At 28.9% G+C, this 20258-nt stretch overlaps 1 protein-coding gene across 1 annotated transcript; it reads right to left on the reverse strand.

Annotated features, from left to right (window-relative positions):
- Positions 1-1058: 1058 nt before the first annotated feature.
- Positions 1059-18715, reverse strand: LOC130444262 (ras-related protein Rab-8A). The gene is made up of 4 exons (XM_056779328.1): positions 18481-18715; positions 13624-13684; positions 10548-10893; positions 1059-1914 (listed from the first exon to the last, which is right to left on the reverse strand). Exons 1-4 carry the CDS (start codon positions 18602-18604, stop codon positions 1819-1821), a joined length of 627 nt encoding a protein of 208 aa, XP_056635306.1. The 5' UTR covers positions 18605-18715; the 3' UTR covers positions 1059-1818.
- Positions 18716-20258: the final 1543 nt, after the last annotated feature.

A 20258-nucleotide genomic window follows, 5' to 3' on the forward strand; every position in this document is an offset into this window, starting at 1 on the left:
AAGTAGGTATGCATGTTTACAGACCACGTCTTTTACAAGCATTAACAGAAGACGATCCGGACCGCAGACTTCAGTTTGCTGAGTGGTACGTAATTCGATGTGAAGCGTTCAAAGACTTCTTTAAAACCATTTTGTGGTCAGATGAAGCACAATTTAAATTAAATGGCCGAATCAACAGACACAATTGCGTATACTGGTCTACAGACAATCCGCATATCACGATCCAAGAAGAATTAAATGTTCCAGGTGTAACGGTATGGCTTGGTGTTTGCTCATTCGGAATCATTTGCCCTTACTTTTTCGAAACAACAGTAACAGGTGCTGCATACCTTGATTTGTTGATGTAACTGCGCGAAGAACTGAATAATAACCCGGATTTTCCTGGTCGTGTGTTAACTCTTCAACAAGATGGCGCGCCGGCCCATTACGCTGTAATTGTTCGCGAATTCCTAAATCAAAATTTTCCGGATTGGATTGGTAGACGAGGTCAAGTGGAGTGGCCAACAAGATCTCCTGACCTGACTCCTTTAGATTTTGCAGTGTGGGGAATTTTAAAGGATAGGGTGTTCAAAAATGCTTTACCAGATGCGGAGACCATGAAAAACATAATCACCAACGAAGTCGATACGCTGAATGCAGATAAACCTACACTTGCGCGCATCTGTAAAGCTGTTAAGAAGCGATGTCTAAAGTGCACAGAACAAGAAGGAGGTCATTTCGAACATCTGTTATGATGCCAAGGAGTCAGCTTTTGCCTTGCTTCAAACTAATTTTGTGTACTTCGTTTTTTTTCGAATAAATTTTGTGCTTTTGCTACGCAATGTCATTTTTTTTCAATTGGTTGCGCGACTTTTGAGCCACTCTGTATATATATATATATATATATATATATATATATATATATATATATATATATATATATAAAGTCAAACTAGATCATTCGTTAGAATCGTATATGATAGATTACACTCTTACATTGCAGACCTATTATTTTTGGGAATAGTGATAATCTATTTTCGTAAAAAAACTTCTGATATTACCATGAACTAATTTGTCAAAAATTGGAAGATAACAATTACTAGCAATGGTACAATTCATTAGACTGAAAAAAAGCATGAAATAGCAATTTGAAATATACCAAAGCATTACTGTATTAGTTTATCATCAAGAAAAACAGATGTTCAATGCTTTTGTAGAACAAGATTTATATAAAATGATGTTGCTGTATGTGAATTTAAATTTCAACTGAAAATGTTTATATTTTTTCAATTTTTCTTGTGTTATTATATATTATAATATAAACTAGGCTTCTGTAAAACTCAGCTACTTATTTTGAAAACTAATACAGCTTTACTTTTTACAGGATTGAAATTTATTTTCAATACATATATTTTATATAAAAACAGACTGAATAATTGATATAAGTTAAAGTAGAAGTCAATAAGTGGAGCAGTATAAAGAACAAAACCTAATGATGATTAAAACAACTGGAGATTGAGGAAATGGTTGAGGGGCTAAACTTTTTTAGAATATATAAAATATTTAATGATAAAATTGTGTTTTAAATTTTTCTAATAAATCATAATGAGCAAAATATTCCTATTTATACTGATTAGTATTTTTCTTAGAAAAACAGTACATATTTCACTTTTTATATTTATCATATACGACTCTAAGAAATGAATAGAGATAACTGTTCTAGAAAGACATGTCAAAAATTGTCCTATCACACTTATTTGAAGATGCACGGTGGTAATAATTAATGATAGGCTCAAAGGATAAGCGTTGTGTGACGTTTTAAGCAGCTCCGGGAGTTTGTCAGAGTATTGTGCACCTTGACAGCCAACTGGTAGGTTTCTTCGGCGGGTCTGATGACTTGAGTTGGTGACCACCTCGAGGTGGATTGCTTGCTTCCTATTGGGAAAAATTTTTTATATTATTTTTGTAATAATTAAGATTTTATGGTGAATATTAACTTATTTTAATAATTTCATGCAAATATTCAACAAAATGCTTTGCAGAGTACCAGTTATAGGCGTATTTATAAGGACATTACTTAATAAGAGCCATTACTATTAAAGTAATAAAAGTAACTATATAGAGATTCAATTTCGTTGCAGTATTCTGATCTATTAGAAAGTGTAAGTCGCCACCTATTTGTTGTGTATTGATCAATCCATTTAAAACATGCATAAATTAATGAAGTACCGGAAATTAATACAAGTTCCCTTAAAGCAATATCAGCAGAATTAGAACAGAACAGTGGCAATTCTCACGATTTCAATAAAATTATTATTAGATATTTTTTCTGCGATGGCCCAAAATCTCTCGACCCAAGACCATTACTTTTATCCATTGAGCCAACAAGCCCAGTTCACTTTTTGCCGTTAATTTGACAAAGTTTTCATCTACACTCATGCAGCGTTAAAGAATCATCTACTCATAGCGCTTTATTTTACTAGTATATATAATATAAGGAAAATAATATTGAGCAAAGAATTTTTGCAATAATAATTCCGAATTTTAAAAATTTGGGTATCTATATAAATTGTAAAAAAACATACACAATAAAGGATATTTTTGAACACTCAATCGCGGAAGGGTAGCGAAGACATGTCAGAACAAAGCAATTTTAATCCTACATCTCTATACAACGCATTTATGGAGGGTAAAGATAAGGAGAACAATTTGTGTATGAATGAAAATTGTCCGTCGAAATGTATCAAATAAAAGTGGCGCCACGTTAGCATCAGGCTAAATTGTGAAGTAAGCCCCACACTTTTGTATAACACAAAATTTTGAAAATTTCACTAATGAACTATAATATTAAATTTTTTAACTCAGCATAGTTCATTTCATCTACAATTTCTAAATTCATACCATACCCTTTGTCTACACCAGCACCGTTCCGGAATGTTTTTGTACTGTTATGATTTATCATATACCGTTGGTGGTATTCATACTGAACGCACTGTTTACACTACCACTATGAAGTGTTAGTGTAAACAGTATGTTTAATTATCGCTGTATTCTTTCAGCTCTATGCGTTTATAATATAGAGCATATCTGTAACTGTTTGTAGCAATTTTTTTATAAAACAATTAGATTTCAATTATTAAATGAATATATTATAACTAATTTAAAAACCTGAAAATACAAAAAAATAAATTCTATATTAGATTCTAGGTCTTTTGAAAACAATGTTGACTGCAACAATGTAACAATTTATAACATACGTATTATATAATTACAATGTAACTTGTCCATCCTTCGAAGATGATTTATAAAGGGCAAATGAAATAGATGGATTTCATTTTAAGTTTTTGTTCTTACTGTGGTTGTAATTTTTTTTGAATTTTTGGATTCGATGACGATATTTATATAATGTTATGAGGATGCCACGAAGTATACAGGAGCCGTCCAATAGTGTGCTGTAGCAAGAGTATTGTAATGTTTTTCTCATTTATTTATACGAATTCTATTCATGGAGTGAATTAATAAACACTGTCTCTTATGTTCTTAATTTATTTAAATACATCACACTACACTAACTTATGATAATTCAATTATCACTATCACTTAACTTAAATAATTTATTTAAATTCTTCGATTACTTTGCTAATTGGTTCTGTTCACTACGACTATTCATTATAAACTGAACTAAACTGCCCTACACAAACCACAAACTCCTTATGAATAATAGGTTTAAAAAAATTAAAAAAAAAACAAATAAGCAATAGACTTTCCTAGAAATTATTCCTGCAACTTCCAGAAAATAGGGCACCGTCTTCACCAAGTACCGATGATAGGGTGGTTAGCTACAAATTAATATGTGAACCCGGTATCCTGGAATATCACCTCTACCATATTCCTAACAACTCCCAACTAGTTACTCGCTAACTTGGCCATAGCCAGTTTCTTCACGTCGGCTTCCAACACATGGTCGCGGAAGCTTTGAAGCGATTCCCACACATCACAGTAGGTGGATTGATCTTGAAATTCATTTTTTATTACCAGGTAAAAGATGTACCGCGAATAGTGTTTTAATTTCAGCGTCTTGCCAGGGGCTGGGATCTGCTTTTCAAAATTCTCTAATTGACCAAACTTCTTCCGAAAGACGGTGTGAGCTCTTGATACTGGCAGGGATGTTGCAGGCCAGCGAATAATTTTCCAGTCGAAAGAACGAATCTTATTGTTGTTGTGTAGTGACTCCATCTTACTTTGCCGGTACCTCCCTACGCACCCATATTTGTTTCGAAGGCAGGGACAGGCTCTTGTAGCAACTGATTCACTCCTTCCTGTAGGTCGTGGTCTTCCTCAATCGGCGCTAGTCGATTTTTGTAGACTACTTTCTTTCGTTTGCTATTGGGGATCTTCCGTATCGTATCGTTTTTTCATTCTTTCGCTGGCAATTTGAAGATTCGAGAGAACCAATTCGCGTATGTCGTCTATTCTTCTTCTCAATTGGATCACATAATCTTTTCCCGCTAAGTTTTCTCCAAGTCGACAGCCAAATTCTAGGTCACAAGGAAGCCTCATTTTACCGGTGGACTCATTAATAACCGATCGATAAGCCATTGGAAATTTGGGCAGATATCTGCCAATGGTCCTGTTCTCTTATCTCGACCATTTCATCTGATTGTGGATGTAATGCGGTCGTTGTGGTCTTGTTCATTACCAGCTGATCACAGATTTCCCAGATGTTTCTCGAAGTTTCTTCCTTGATCGTTGTGAACTTCCAAGAGTACACTATATCGACTGAAAAATTCATTCACCGATACTTCCGCAACAGTTGTGGCCTCTTGATTCAGAATCGCAAAAATATCCACCCATTTTGTAAAATAATTCATCACAACTAGGATTTATTTGCCACCATACCATATTTACCACTACTTTTGTGCCGGTGAAAATATTGACACTTCTTGCCCGGTAGATCGGCGGATTGGACAAGTCGGGCAATGTCTACTTCGTACTCTTAAAGAGTTTCATCACGCTTTTACCTTCGGCTCTTCAGCTGCGATCGATACAGGTCTTCAAGATGTTTGTGACCGTATCTCATGTCCAACCTCTTCTTCAGCTATTCAAAGTCATCAGTATCTTTAAGAGGTATCGTATGAAGAACATCTAAGGTGTCTCCTTGTAGTGTAATTGTCAAGTCCACTGCTTTTCTTTCTTTTATCAAACTGTTTAATTGGTTCAAGACGTCTTGCCGTCGAACGTTGCGGCTTTGACTCATGTAAAACTGTCGTTATCTTTGGTCTTGAGTATTGTTTCTGGATTGAAGCATTTCGTTTGTTCAATCTTCTTTTTCTTTACTAGAACATCTTTTGTTCTCAAATTCGCAAGTTGTCTCCTCGATTTTCTCGTCCATTTGATTTTTCAAGGTTGTCATTTCATTCTCCATATCAGATTGTATCTTCTTATTCATTGTTTTTTATCTTGAGTTCCTAGTAGTATTTTAATCATAAGGATATGGTTGTAAAAGTTCATCTAGAAGAATTTTCTCTAATTTGCTTTTTCCATGTTTTACCGTAGAATAATGGGAATGAATACTTGGAAGAGTGAGTGGTTCTTCGCAAGTAATTTTATTCAGTTGTGTGGAATTCACATCCGAACGGAAGTTCGATCAGGTAAACACCTTCCATTTAAATTTCCAATGTTAGATGCCAATGAAGTATGAGTGGACATTGCTTCAGTTATCGTATGTTGTTTTAATACTGGAAGGTAGAGGCAGCAGGTTGTTTCTTCAGACATTCTGAACATTTGTCTAATCAGTTGATATTTTGGTTGGCAATGGAAAGATGTCAATGAACTGTGATAATTGCTTCAATTATGTGTGTTGTATTATGTGTATGTCTAATTAGTGTGTTAATTTGCCGCGGAACTGAAAATCGGCTTTTTCGGAAGTTATGTACCAATCGTCAGATATGATGAATACAATTGTGGTTAAGTCCTTTGCAGGGAATGAATATAGGCGGTAATAAATAAACGTCTTATGATGAAGGATTAGGAAATGCAGAACAAATCCAACCTATAATTAAACAGATAAGAATCAATCGAAATAATTTAATGTTGAAACACCCTGTTAATAATAGATCTACTTTCTCATGCCTTTATAACAAACTTCTAGAACTTAATTAATTGCCCCTACTTCCTTAGCTAATGAAGTGATAGTTCTATTGAAATAATCAAATGAATGAGAGGTTGGTAAAATTTGTTGATAGAATTGTGAAATAAGATTCCTTTCATTATTTCGAGGAGATTCCATAACTCTTTCGACGTCTGATTGATCAAGGATTACTTAGTTTAATACTATGTAAACAATAAATTGTTTACAATTTTCTATGCGCTAATTATGAGTGATATCGGACTTCATTAATAATATTTCAAAGACTATTCCAATGCTGAGTTTTTGACCTTAAAATAGTACTAGGGAAATTTTGATAATAAAATTCTAATGTATCTAATTCTGAGGCTAAGATTTTGGTATAATATGTATAAAATCGTGTTAACTAATTTGCACATTTGCAGGGCCCAGTTTTAAGGGAAGGGAGGGATTTGCCTTCAGAGTTCTAAATTTTTATTTCTTGACATGTCGTTGTCAATCTGTAGTAATGTCGTTTGTTAGTGTCAAGTTTTTGTTTATGTTTAATGTTATTTTTATGCTCTTTGGTTAAGTTTTTATTACAGTTTAGTGTTATTGGAATAAATTCGGGGAGAAACCTATTCCCCTTTTCAGTAGTTTCTATGCGTTTTCTGCTTGGTTTATAAATAGTTAGGGATCTCTCTTTTTTTTGTTTTTTTTTTCAATTACTCTATAGTTTCCTCGAGTGGTTTTCTGTTTGAATGGATTATAGTACTTTGAACGCAACGTCGTAAACTGATATAAATCTCTTTCTGGTTTGGGATCTGCAATCAGCTGATCCCAGTTAAGATATTTTCCGAAAAGTCATATAATGTGTAATTTCGAGCGTTTTTGTTGGTTTTAATGTAAATTTGGATTTGGGTTTGGGTATGTCTTTATGTATCTATTTTCACGTGAATTTATATATTCCCATAAATCTTTTCAAATTTGCTATTCCGTTTCATGGATTCGTTCTTCCTTCTTGATAATTTTGGAGAATGTCATTATTGTCAAAAAACTGTGAAGATTTGACAGGATTCTTTAAAAAATATTATATGGCCCTAGAGATTATCTATTATCTGATCCAATCGGAACATTTCTTTTTTACCAAAAATAAATCCTTTTTATAGTTATTTATAGGTTTGACAGTCAGGTATTGCCAATATGGGGCTGCTGTGGATTGTTCATCATCTGATAATTTGTGTGTTGTAATTCTTCTGAAGTAACTTGTGCTTCATTTGCTTATAGAGGGGGTTGATTTTGGAAGCAACACCGTGTAATTAATAGTAAAATAATTTGCATTCAATTTTCATTATGAGGCGCTCTATAAAAATAATGATTGAAGAATGTTGAGGTTACATTGATAAATTTATACAATTCACTAGAGTTTCCATCAAAATTTTATAAATTAGAAAGGTTTTTCATATAAGAATGTGGAGGAGTCATTAAATATTTACTTATATTTAAATAATTTTCTTCGATACTCAAATTGAAAATTGAGGCTCTTAAAATGTCTGCTGATAAATGACTCAAAGAATAAAGAGCAGAGGAATCTGACATATTTACTTACTGGAAAATGGTAATGACTCATTATAATCTTCAAAAACTCTGGTTAACTTCGAATGTCTGTTCAGTTGTGTTCTTGATATTTTTATTTTTCAAAATTTACGAATAAAATTGTAAATAACGTTTAAAACACCGAATTTCCACTACACGGAATCTTTCGCGATCCTACTGACTGATAATTTTCGTTATTTAAAATAAATTTATTAAAAACGAATTCATTATAACAAAAGTAAAAATCTAACAAAATAAACTACTAAATTAAATTCTACATCAAATTCTACATAATGTGTATTTATACTATAAACTCTATTTAATGTAATTAGCATCTTCTGAAAACAATGCGCTAATCGCTGGAACAAGGTAATGATTTATAATATATGAATTAAATAATTACAATGTAACTTATATTTTAGAACAAAACAGAAGATGTTCGGTAAGTGTTGAGAATATTTTCAGTTGTATGTTACATTAAAATTGTACTATTATTTTACAGATATCAACAATGGAAAATTGAGTTACTTGAAAAATTAAAACAACGAATATATCCATATTAGATATAAGAATAGATTATGTGGGAGAGCTGTTAGCTTGATATTAGAATGGAGTGAAAAGAGTCCCGTCCTCCTCTATACAGTCGAATAACATCTGTCACCAGAAATAAAGTGCACATAGCACTCTATTCTCACTTCTTAATAATATTAGTGGTAAAATTTGTTATAAACAAAATAAGTCCATAACGGGTTATACCAATTTATTAATAAATTTGAAATCAAATTAAATAATGTCCTATGAAAATTCAATTCAAATGTTAATCAAGCATAATAAGCATACAACAGTCATATAACCTTTTTCAGAAACTAAAAATATCTAGACAGAATATAAGAGTATTTTACAGAACTATATTTCTATAAATCGCTATACATGATCTTGAATTACTGATAATTTCTCGCACTTAACTAAATTCTATATAGTACTTTTAAGGAGAAACAACTTTCATGTAAAAATTTGTTTTACATTTGCTAAGCATTTCCTATACCTAAATATTGTGGCTATAAATTATTTCGAATTTTAAGATAAAATCAACACTTAGATATCGGCAGTGCCTGTTGGGTATTAACAGCTTAAGGACATTTCTATAGTTTTGTTGATGAATTATGTTGATTTTAAGTTACTTTTAATTAAAATTTCGCCATATAAAAGCATCAAAACTTGACGTTTCGGCTTATTGCGGTCTATCAAAATATAATTTTATATTGACAATTTTCATAATTATATAAATCAATAGATCACATACAAAATGAATATCAAAATAAAAATTTATATTTAATAACATTGAATAATTTTTCATTCTAAGTTGTTATATATCAAAACAAGTAGCAATATTCAAACAAATTATTCATAGTTACATTGAAATTTATAAAGTAAGATTATAAATTTTACTTAAATTGTTCGTTTTTATCGTTGATAACTGTTTTGTTTTTATGTACGTGAACTATTTCTAAAAATTCTCTTTTTCTTATATTTGACACTCTTTCAAGATTTTTTGAATTTTTATGATTGAATGTATGGGTTTTAGATATTTCATGGTTTGCTAATGCAGTTTCATTTTTTTATCTTATTGATGACTTTTCAATCTATTTTCCAAATATTGAGATGTCTGCCCTATATAAATAGCGTCACAGACATTAGGTACTTGATACACAATATAACTTTTTTTGTTTGTGTGCCATATTAACTAATGAGTAAGGAAAATTAGCAGCTATTTAAAATCAGTGATACAATTTCAAGTTCCACAAAATACTCGTACTATTTCTGAAAAATGCAATAGTATTTTAGTGATGTGGAGTAGAAACACACTTCGTTAGAATTGTTAGCATGCCTACAAAAAATGTACTATTTACCTTCTGCCAATATAAAGGGTGAGCAAGAAAAATACAATGAATTAGAAAAATAGTACTATAGCAGTACACAGTTCAAAAGTAATTCAAAGAAAGAAAACTTAGTATATGATACACTAAAAAAAATTAACAAAAACATTATGTATTTATTTTTGTAAGTATATTGAACAAGTTTCAGGTATTCAGACAATGTGAACAAATGTCTTATTTTATACATATCATCAACTAATTGCAGGATTTGGAAGCTAAATGCACATTGGTCTCATTTTGCCAGAGAAAATGAAAAAGTTTCTAACACATTAGTAATATTTTGATTTTGAATTTTTACCAATTAAACTATGTTAAACATAAAGGACAAATCAATTTGAAATTTATGAAACTAAAAGAAATGTACCTACAAAGTAATTTATAATATTTTTGTAATAAAACTCTTTATTTCATAAGTTTTTTGCATTTAATGCAACTTTATGTTTCTAGTCATACAATTATTTATAAAATTAAACAGAAACTGGAATAATTATGAGATGCAATTTATAAAATGGTAATATTTGAAAAAAGTTTATTAAATGTTTATAAACAATATGAAATAAACAATTTTTTATACTAGTTTTAAATCATTAAGATCTAAATAGATCATTAATTGCAATGTTGATGGCTGTTTACATAAGGAAATTCTAGTGAGATACTGGGTTGAGACGCAAATTACTAATGAGAAAATTTATGTTCTCAGTCAGTTATTTGGTAGCAGTTATGAAATTTATTATCTAATAATTATATATTTTCCTAATATTGGCCATGAAACATCAATTAGAATCATAAAATATTATTACCTATCAATTCATTTTGTGGACAGAAGTTATCAATTTCATAAATAGCAAAGCACATATCAAATTAATGAATTGAATTATTTTCGAACTGTCAATATCCAAATAAATAAATAAAACTTCCAATTTCCTTACCAGTTTCTTTTCCATTTTAGCCTTAATATCTCTAGCTAATGTAAAAAATGCATCTTCTACTCGAATACTAGCCTTAGCACTTGTTTCTATAAACTTAATACCATATTCTACAGCAAGTTGTTCCCCTCTCTCTTTTGAAACTTGCCTTTTTTCATCCAATTCACATTTATTACCCAATAACATTTTTTCCACATCTGCCGACGCATTTTCTTCGATATTTCTTATCCAATTTTTTATATTTTCAAAACTTTTTTCATTTGTTATGTCATAAACTAACATAATGCCCATAGCTCCACGGTAATAAGCTGTTGTGATGGTTCGAAATCTTTCTTGACCTGCTGTATCCCTAAAATTATTGATTAACAAATATCTGTGAATATCTTATTTAAAATATCAATTTACAAAATATATAGGCATTGCAACTTAGAGTAGTGCACAAAACTGGTAAATGATGATGTATCTTAAATAACAAAATATAATGTAATGGTTAGCATCCCCAGTATTTAATTGCGGATAAGCTAAAAGTCATGTAATTTAAAATTCAAAACACTATTTCCTATCAAACTAAATTCGAATAGTTTGTCACCAATTGTTTATTAAATTTTGACTAATAATTGATCTTAATTATGTGAGAGAAATTGATGGACAAATTTCAATAAACATGCAAATACGACCTTGAAATGATTAAAATTGACTTATACAATTACGTTCGCAGTAATAAAACTGTCAATTGTCTATGCTTTTCATTTCCTTAGTGAATTTCCAAGGAGTAGGCAGATTGAGGCCTTGAAATTGGATCACTTCTTATCAAAGAATGAATAACCACCCTAACCCCACCACAAATTAGGAAAGGGGGCCATATTGTGTCTGGCGCTCAAGGAAAGCGCGCGAAATTTACGCACACATTTTTTTAGTTTCTTTTTGATTTTGACCATTTTTACACTCAAATACCAAATATATTCCACTGTAACAAGCGACTGTAATAATCGATACTATAGTGTATGTAAAAGTGAATGTGTACCAATACTCGACGCTTATTTGCTGTTTTGAAAAAATCAAATGAGCGACTATTTATTTTTTATAAAATAAAAACTTTTTGCATTGTTTCAGTTCATATTATCATCATAAATTAATTAATTTAAGAGTTTTAAGCATAAATACATTTAATATGACTAGTTTAGAAGACGCGGGAGCCTCCTTGAGTAATGGTTAGTAGCAGGCGATCGAATCATTCTGGGGGCGGGGGTAATTAGGGTGACCTAACATAAAACTTTCTCAAAAGTTTCTTATCTGTCAATTTATTTAAAAACTTCTATTTTCTTACCAGGAGTAATTGAATTCTAAAAGTTTTTTATTTGATTCGAAAAAAATATTATTTGCACAAATCACAAATTAATCCTCGCCAAAAACTAAAGTACTAATATATGTCAATAGGTGATTACGATTTTTTATTACATTGCATTTGTCTGTAATGTAATTCCACAAATCCCGGAAACAAATGGAAAAGAATAAACGGACTCCTTTAACAGCTCCAAAGAAAGTAATCACATTTATTGAGGTCCGGTGTCCAATCTTGATGACAATTATTGCTTTGTCCAAAAACCTAACACCAAAACATATCCACTTGTTTGCTAAATGGGAATTTTCCACCCATTGAAAAAATTATACCAATTTAATTACTAGAAGATATGAATTTCCAATTGTCAAATTTGATATATAAATTCATAGTCAATTTTAACTTTTTTGTTACTTTGTTTATTCGACTTTTCCTTGAAAATGACAAAGTCTTAAGAAAAATTATACGAGAAGAAAAAGTTTTGGAATTAAGTGATCCATGTTTTTTTACATAAGCTGACAGATAAGAAACTTCTGTAAAATTTTAAGGTTAGGTCAGCCCTTATCAACCCCCCCAGAATTGTTCGATCGTCTTCTAATTACCATTACCAAATGCCCTTCACACTCTCATACAGTATACTAAATTTGGTATTTTTAAGTTGAAGGCTTATAAAATTATTTTTTTCGAAATTTGAGTTGAGGTTTGAGTAGTGGAGAAGTGTTCCTATATTAACGAGTGGAATAGGGACAAATGGAGCAAACCAAAATGGAGTAGCAAGATAAAAAACATTCTAGAATTTTCATATTTTTCATCTCCTTTGGTTCTATCAAATTTTGGAATTAAAAGATATATTTTATTATGTATATATTCATAATTTTATAATTAAATATTATTTTATTATATTGATTCTATTACTATAATATAATTTATAATAAATTTAATATAAGAGTATAATTCTCGTTTTTTGTTCACTTCTTGTATCTTTTTAAATTTTTGTTCTTCGAAGTAGGATAGGTATGTATTCTCATAATTTTGTTATTGTTGGATAATCATTTTTAATGACCTTTAGTTAATATTTAATAGCAAAGCGTCTACAAGAACTTAATTGAAACCAAAAAGAACAGTTTATAAACATATAGATAATATTCTATTGCATTTTTGTTCTTACATCAAGATAGACTGACCTATTAACTGTTTTTCAGTGAGTCTGTTTGGATAGTAAACTTTGAATTCTCTTCATAGGAAACTATGAGGCAAAAATAAACCAAAGCACTTTGAGTGTAAATTTAGTTTTGCTTTTTTAGCAAACACCCGTAACTATGATAACTTATGAGTACGTCCTGATCCATCCAAACCTCAATTTTTTGTAGCAAAAGATTTTCAAAATATGTAATATTGAGTACAGTGATAACACTAAACAGCATATTTACATAAGGCCAGACCATGTGCCTCATAATAATATTTTCACATAATGTGAACAATACTATTACAAACATCTTAGATAAAGGTATTTTACTGCAAGTAATACATTGTTCAAATTTCTAGTTCAATATAGTACTTAAGTAAAATTAAACAAAAAATCAATAATTCACATTCTAGTCCCAAAGCAGATAATCGATAGATTTTCTACTATACTGTATGCTAAAATTGATATTAAAATAATCTTTCAATTATGGTAAGTATAAAATTGAATATAACAAGGAAACTAAACAAAACTGCAACCAACTGCAAAAAACTCACCATATTTGTAATTTAATCTTTTTACCATCTAAATCTATTGTTCTAATTTTAAAGTCAATACCTGAAACAAAAAAAAAGAGTTAAAAAATATGATGTCATACTCTTTTTCATATATTATACGAGATTTCGATATGTCAAAATAAAAATCTTTTTTAACCACAAAAAATAATGTTTTATATTTGTTATATATATGTATCAAAAATATGTAGCTGCCATCAATTAATTTTCAATTATTGGAAGTTGCATTAATTTTTATAAAATGGAACTATAAACTTCAATCAAATTGTTTAGGTTTTTTTTTATCAACAATACCTTACTCATTTATATGTATGTGTACCCTTTATAAAAATTTTATTTTTCTTGTATTCAATTCCTTTTCAAGAGATATTGAATTTTTATAATTGAATGTATGTTTTTTCAACTTTTCATGGTTTGTTAATGCAATTTCATTCTTGTTATGGTATTGATGGTTTGTTCATCTATTTTCTAAATTTTTTTATCATATTGATGACCTTTTAGTCTATTTTCTAAATACTGAGATGTCTGCCCTATGTAAACAGCGTCACAATTATTACAAGGTACTTGATATATAATATTACGTCTGTTATATTTGGGTGTTTTAGATTTTAGTTTAGTGAAATATTTTGATAATGTATTATATCCTTTATGACTAATACTAATATCATATTTATTGAAATAATTAGATAGTTGTTGGGAAAGTCCTATATATGATAAGGAAAAATGTTTTACATTTTAAGTTTACTTTTGGTTTTCTTTTAATGCGATTTCTGCATTTTGAATATTTAATCATTTAATAAATTCAGGATCTGATGAAATTTAAATATCTTGAGGACCATGTTGATTGGTTATTCTGGGTCTGCAATTTTCCAAGATATTTGAGGTATGAACGAATTACGGGAGGAGTAATTATTCTCTTGTCTGATGACTTTAGGACAAACTTTGCCTGTTGTGCCACGAGAAACAAGTGCAATTGAAGTCTGTATCAAATCATCAATATTCTAGTTCTATCTTTGACTATCAATATGAATGTTTATCCTCAGCCCAACTTAAAAGCGGAAGAGTTTTCAAAAATATTGATATAGGTGATGGCAAAATTTCGGAAGAAGACCGAAGAGAGGTGTCCTATATTAATTGTGAAACTGTCCCAGATTTAATCATCTTAACTGACAAAATATACTCAAATATTGACGAAGCTAGTGACAATTGTAGTTCAGGGTTGAAGGAGGAGAGAGCCATTCTTACTCCAACAAATGGATAAGTTAATTTTATTAACACCATTTTGCTGGAGAAACTGCCCACTGAACGAGTAAGATATGAATCGATGGACAAAGTACCAGAGGATGAAGAAGCTGTTCACTGTTGAGCTTTTACACTCTTTATCCACCAGGGATACCTCCTCATGTTCTCAAGATTGACACACGAATAATGTTGCTTTGCAACATAAATCTGCCAAGATTATGTAGTGGTACCAGGCTACAAGTCAGAGTCTAACAGAAATATGTCATTGACGCTATGATTTTCACGGCAAAATATGAAAGTATGCCATTACGATTAATAATGCGCACAAGGGCACAAGTATTTTTCTATTTTTAATTATATTAATACTTATTTCTTTAAATTAGATCTATAGAATATAAAAATAAACAGTAATCCAGCAACAAATATTCACATTCTGAAATTTTTTTTGATATACTGCTAAAGTCGTTTTTAATTCAATTATTTGGAATATTTTATCTATATCATAGTTTCTTCAATTTCTTATTTCTTAGACCTTTTATGTATCTTTCTAAATCGTCTTGATTTTAGGTGTCTTCTGTTTGAAAATTAGTTTTTCTTAATAATTTTTGAAAGAAAGATAAAAATTTGACGTTTCAACTACTTTAGTCTTGATCAAAATATGGTTTGACACTGACAATTTGCATATTTATATTAAGCAATAGATCACCTACATCATGAATATCAAAATAAAAATAAAATCAAACTGGAAATCTGTATTATCAAGAAAAATTAAATTTTCCTTAGTTTTTACATCTCAAAAATATGTAGAAGTCATCAATCAAATTATTTGTAGTTGTATTAAAATTTAAAAATAGAGCTATAAATTTTATCTAAATGATTAAGGTCTTTTTTTAACATTTATAGCTTTTTTGTTCTTATGAATGTGAACCATTTCTAAAAATTCTCTTTTTTGTGTATTAGATTCGTACCAAGAATTTTTGAATCTTTATAATTGAATTAATGTTATAGTCTCTAGGCCCATAAATATAATAATAAGTTTTTACTGTTACAAAATAAATGTTTGTCAAGCTTTCAGTTTTGTTTAGTGTTCATTGATTGGATACATTTATTAATTGAAATAGAATAAATATAATAATAAATGATATATTTTTATAATTTTACTGTTAAACTAAAATTATGAACAATATATTCTTTGAATTTCAATTTACATTTCTAATATACAAAATTAGTGTAATTATAATTAAAAGAAACAGTACAAAAATAAATAATAACTATCTCAAAATTGGAAAATTCTAAAAGTTCTACTTTCAGATGAATAACAAATACCTATTAAGAATTCGTTAATAAAAAAGATATGACTCAAATTCTGCCTCCTTCTTGAGCAAGATATAAAGTGTTGATGCCTAGGTTTAAGGTGTTTATATGCAATCCATATATATAGATTTTATATGAGTTACAAATTCTAAGCCTTATGGCATTGATACATCGATTCATGGTATAGGCCTACTGGGGATCATAACAAGTAAAATAATGGGAACGCATTGTACAACAAAATACCTCTATGGTGACATGAAAAGCTGTGTTATTTACTATTTCAACTCATTTCAAATAATAAGACACTAGGTAGTTACGGGTGTGTTAATTTTGTAAAATCTGTTTATGAAAAATAAAGGCAGCTAGATAACAAAATTTAATATTTCTCCTGCTTGACATGTATTTTATGCCATTATATATATATATATATATATATATATATATATATATATATATATATATATATCCTTTTCTTGAATATGTTATTTATCATTTTTTCTGGATAATTATTTTCTTTCAATACAGTTTTTGCTTTTTGAATAGCTAAGCATCTAATTCAGGATCTGATAGTTGGATAGATCTATAAGCCAAACTTATTATCACTGATCTTTTTTGTGATATAGGGTGACACGAATTAAAGTTTAAATATCTTGAGGACCAAGTTGGTTTCGTATACCAGAATGGTATACGAAGAACTTTCCCAACAATTATATAATTATTTCAATAAATATGATAATAGTATAAGTCATAGAGGACATAATACATTATTCAAATATTTCACTAAATTAAAATCTAAATACTATTATTATATATTAAGTGCCTTGTACTAATTGTGACGTTGTCTAAAAACATAATTTCAATTATAAAGATTCAAAAATTCTTGAAATGGAATGTAATACATGAAATAGATAATTTTTAGAAATGGTTCACATTCATAAGAACATAGAAGCTATAAATGATAAAAAAAGAGCTAAATAATTTAAGTAAAATTTATAACTCTATTTTGTAAATTCTAATAAATTTAATATATTTGAGATGTGGAAACCAAGAAAAAATTAATTTTTCTTATTGGAACAAACTTCTAAGTTGATTTTATCCTTATTTTGATATTCATGATGAAGGTGATCTATAGATCAATATAAATACGCAAATTGTCAGTGTCATTATCATATTTTGATAAAGACTTAAAACGAAATGTCAAAATTTATCTTTCTTATAAAAACTATCAAAAAAAAACTAATTTTGAAACAGAAGGGACCTAAAATCAAGAACATTTAGATGCATTATATATATATATATATATATATACTGGTAGTAATAGTGCATTTTCTTGTGTAAAAAATTAAAACTAAATCTAATTAAAACTTGAATGGTTGATTATTCTAAAACTAAACCTTAAATGATAAAATATTTTATAATACTAAACATTAAATAGTTTATTATTTCAGGATTTTTACATTGTACTTTGACCATATTTTTAAAATATAATTACAAATGACTCCAATAATATGGTCCATTAGATCACAAATAACTCCAATAATATGGTCCATTAGATCCCAAATATCAAAATAAAATATGTTTCAATCATACAAAAATCTGTTATTCTCAATTGACACTTTTCAAAGGAATATACAAGGACAGTAACATGGACAATATAAATAAAAAAATAGAGTGAAAGGAAGGTATTTGATATAAAATAGTAAAAAGTAAAATCTCAACTTGTGAAAAAGATTGCCTGTCAAGTGATAGTTTAGATGAAAATGTGTAAAGATAAAACTGTACTAAATCCAATATTTTATCAATTATATTTAATCTGAAATCTCAATAAAGAATAAAAATGTGAAATTATTTAAGCAAATTAGTTTAAAATTTCCATTATTGTAAAATCAAAAACTAATCGAATTACAAACTATTTTGAAATAAAAATACCTAATTTCACTAAATACACTTATTAGTACCGTAAAAAATTTCAAATTATTCTCCAGATTATAAAGTATATCAATACCAGCAAAAGTTAATCATATCTTAACAAAAATGAGATTTAAGTGGCTGTGATAATTGAATCATGCCATTATAATAGTCAAGTTTTTTCATCATAACGTTTTATTAGGTGTGGTTGAATAATGGTTTATTCTAACCAAGCAATATAAAATTTTAAATATGAGATTTGTTTTTGTCGCTTACACACAGCATTTGTTTGAACCTTATCTTCATTATACCAAATATAACCTTGAATATTAAATACTTGGAGGTTGATACATATAAATAATGATTCTGACTCACCTATTGTCGAAATAAAAGTTGTATTGAATGCGTCTTCGGAAAACCTAAATAAAACACAAGTTTTCCCTACACCCGAATCACCAATTAGTAATAACTTGAATAAATAATCGTAGGTTTTTGCCATTTTATATCACAAAACACTTTTCAATATATCTACCAAGTCACTTCTGTATAATCTTAACTCGACAAATCTACAATACAATTTCCTTTTCTACCATCTATAAATATCACTAGATTATTTTTATTTTAAAAATGAAATTCCCTGTAACATTACACGTCTTGGTACGTTGGGTTGCATATATTATGACACAATAAATATTAAAGTTATTGTATTGCCAAGGAAACGTAGATTATTTTTTACTTTGTAGTTGATATGAAAGGTAAACATGGAAAATAAATAAATTGAATGATACACGTGGAACTATTTTTGTACAGTCAACTTGTGGGCGCTAAGAAAAATGTTTCATGGGTTTACACTTATGCAAATAATATCCACTCGTTTTTTCTATGAAATTTCCGTCTAATAGGTACTCTTAATAAATCATTTAATATCAATTTTCTATCTTACCACCAATTGCGTAAAAAATATGGAGAAGTCGGCTAATACAATTATTGTAATAGTTCTCTTTAAAATTAAATTAAAAATGGTATTCTACTTTCCCTACTTGTCTCAAATATTTTCAATATGTGGAGGAAATTCTACTCGTAAACAGGCTCATATACCTTTGCAAGCAATTTGAACACAGTCTTACATATCATAGTATAGAAATTTTAAAATCAATTTTTTTAATAATTATTATCGTTGTTTATAATTCAATAATTATAAAATTTTATATCAACTACTTTGCTACAATAAGATATTGTAATAAATTAATTCTTACTTATGCATAATAAACAATTAAAAAGTATTAATAGTATAATAATAAATACTATATTTTATCTTATCGAAAATAAATAAATTCTGAAAAATAATTAATTGGTGATTATAATTTTAAATGATTAAAATGATTTGTAACATTTTGACACTTTGAAAAACTAATTTTATTTAAAAAAACACTTATTACAAACTAACTTAGAATTTTAATAGGAATTAAATAAATTTTATCACAACTACCTTTATAACAAAGACCTCATTATAAAAAATGATAAAAACATGTGTTGAATAAATTTATAATATTACGTTTGCTGATTAAGCATGTAGGTCAGCTATCTTATTCTGGCTCCTTATGGTACATTTCATCTCCCATCTTTGCTTCTGACATTTCGTTTTCGAAATGTCTTGCAGTTTCTTTTACTGGACCTTGCAGTTTGGGTCCAAAAAAGAATTTTTAAATTCCTGTTTTCTTTAATAAAAATATTGATAAAATTAAACAGATATTAATATAATATAAAATATTAATATAATTTTCCAATGCCTGCATTGGTTGGATTTATTCAGAGTTTCTGGAATTTTCATGGGTACGGTTTCTGGAAAGGGCATTTTTGGAATTGTCTTCTTTATGTAAAGGACACCTTCAATAACAACTAATTCTTTAGTCAACAAGACACTGGTTGATCTATTGATATTGAACTAGGATGGACTATGATAAATGCCCCTAGAAACATCCACAAACACAAACCTTACTTTTCTTGATCAAATTCAGTCCCATCACACTACGTATAATTCTCCAGTTCCTCTCAAAAATCCCAGAAATGGAATATATTGGAAAAACTTTTGTTAATGTCAAATCAACTTTTCAGTTTGTAATGTTGCCAGCTAATGGCATAAGTTTATAATT

Source organism: Diorhabda sublineata, chromosome 5, assembly GCF_026230105.1.
Source record: "Diorhabda sublineata isolate icDioSubl1.1 chromosome 5, icDioSubl1.1, whole genome shotgun sequence".
Classification (NCBI taxonomy): domain Eukaryota; kingdom Metazoa; phylum Arthropoda; class Insecta; order Coleoptera; family Chrysomelidae; genus Diorhabda; species Diorhabda sublineata.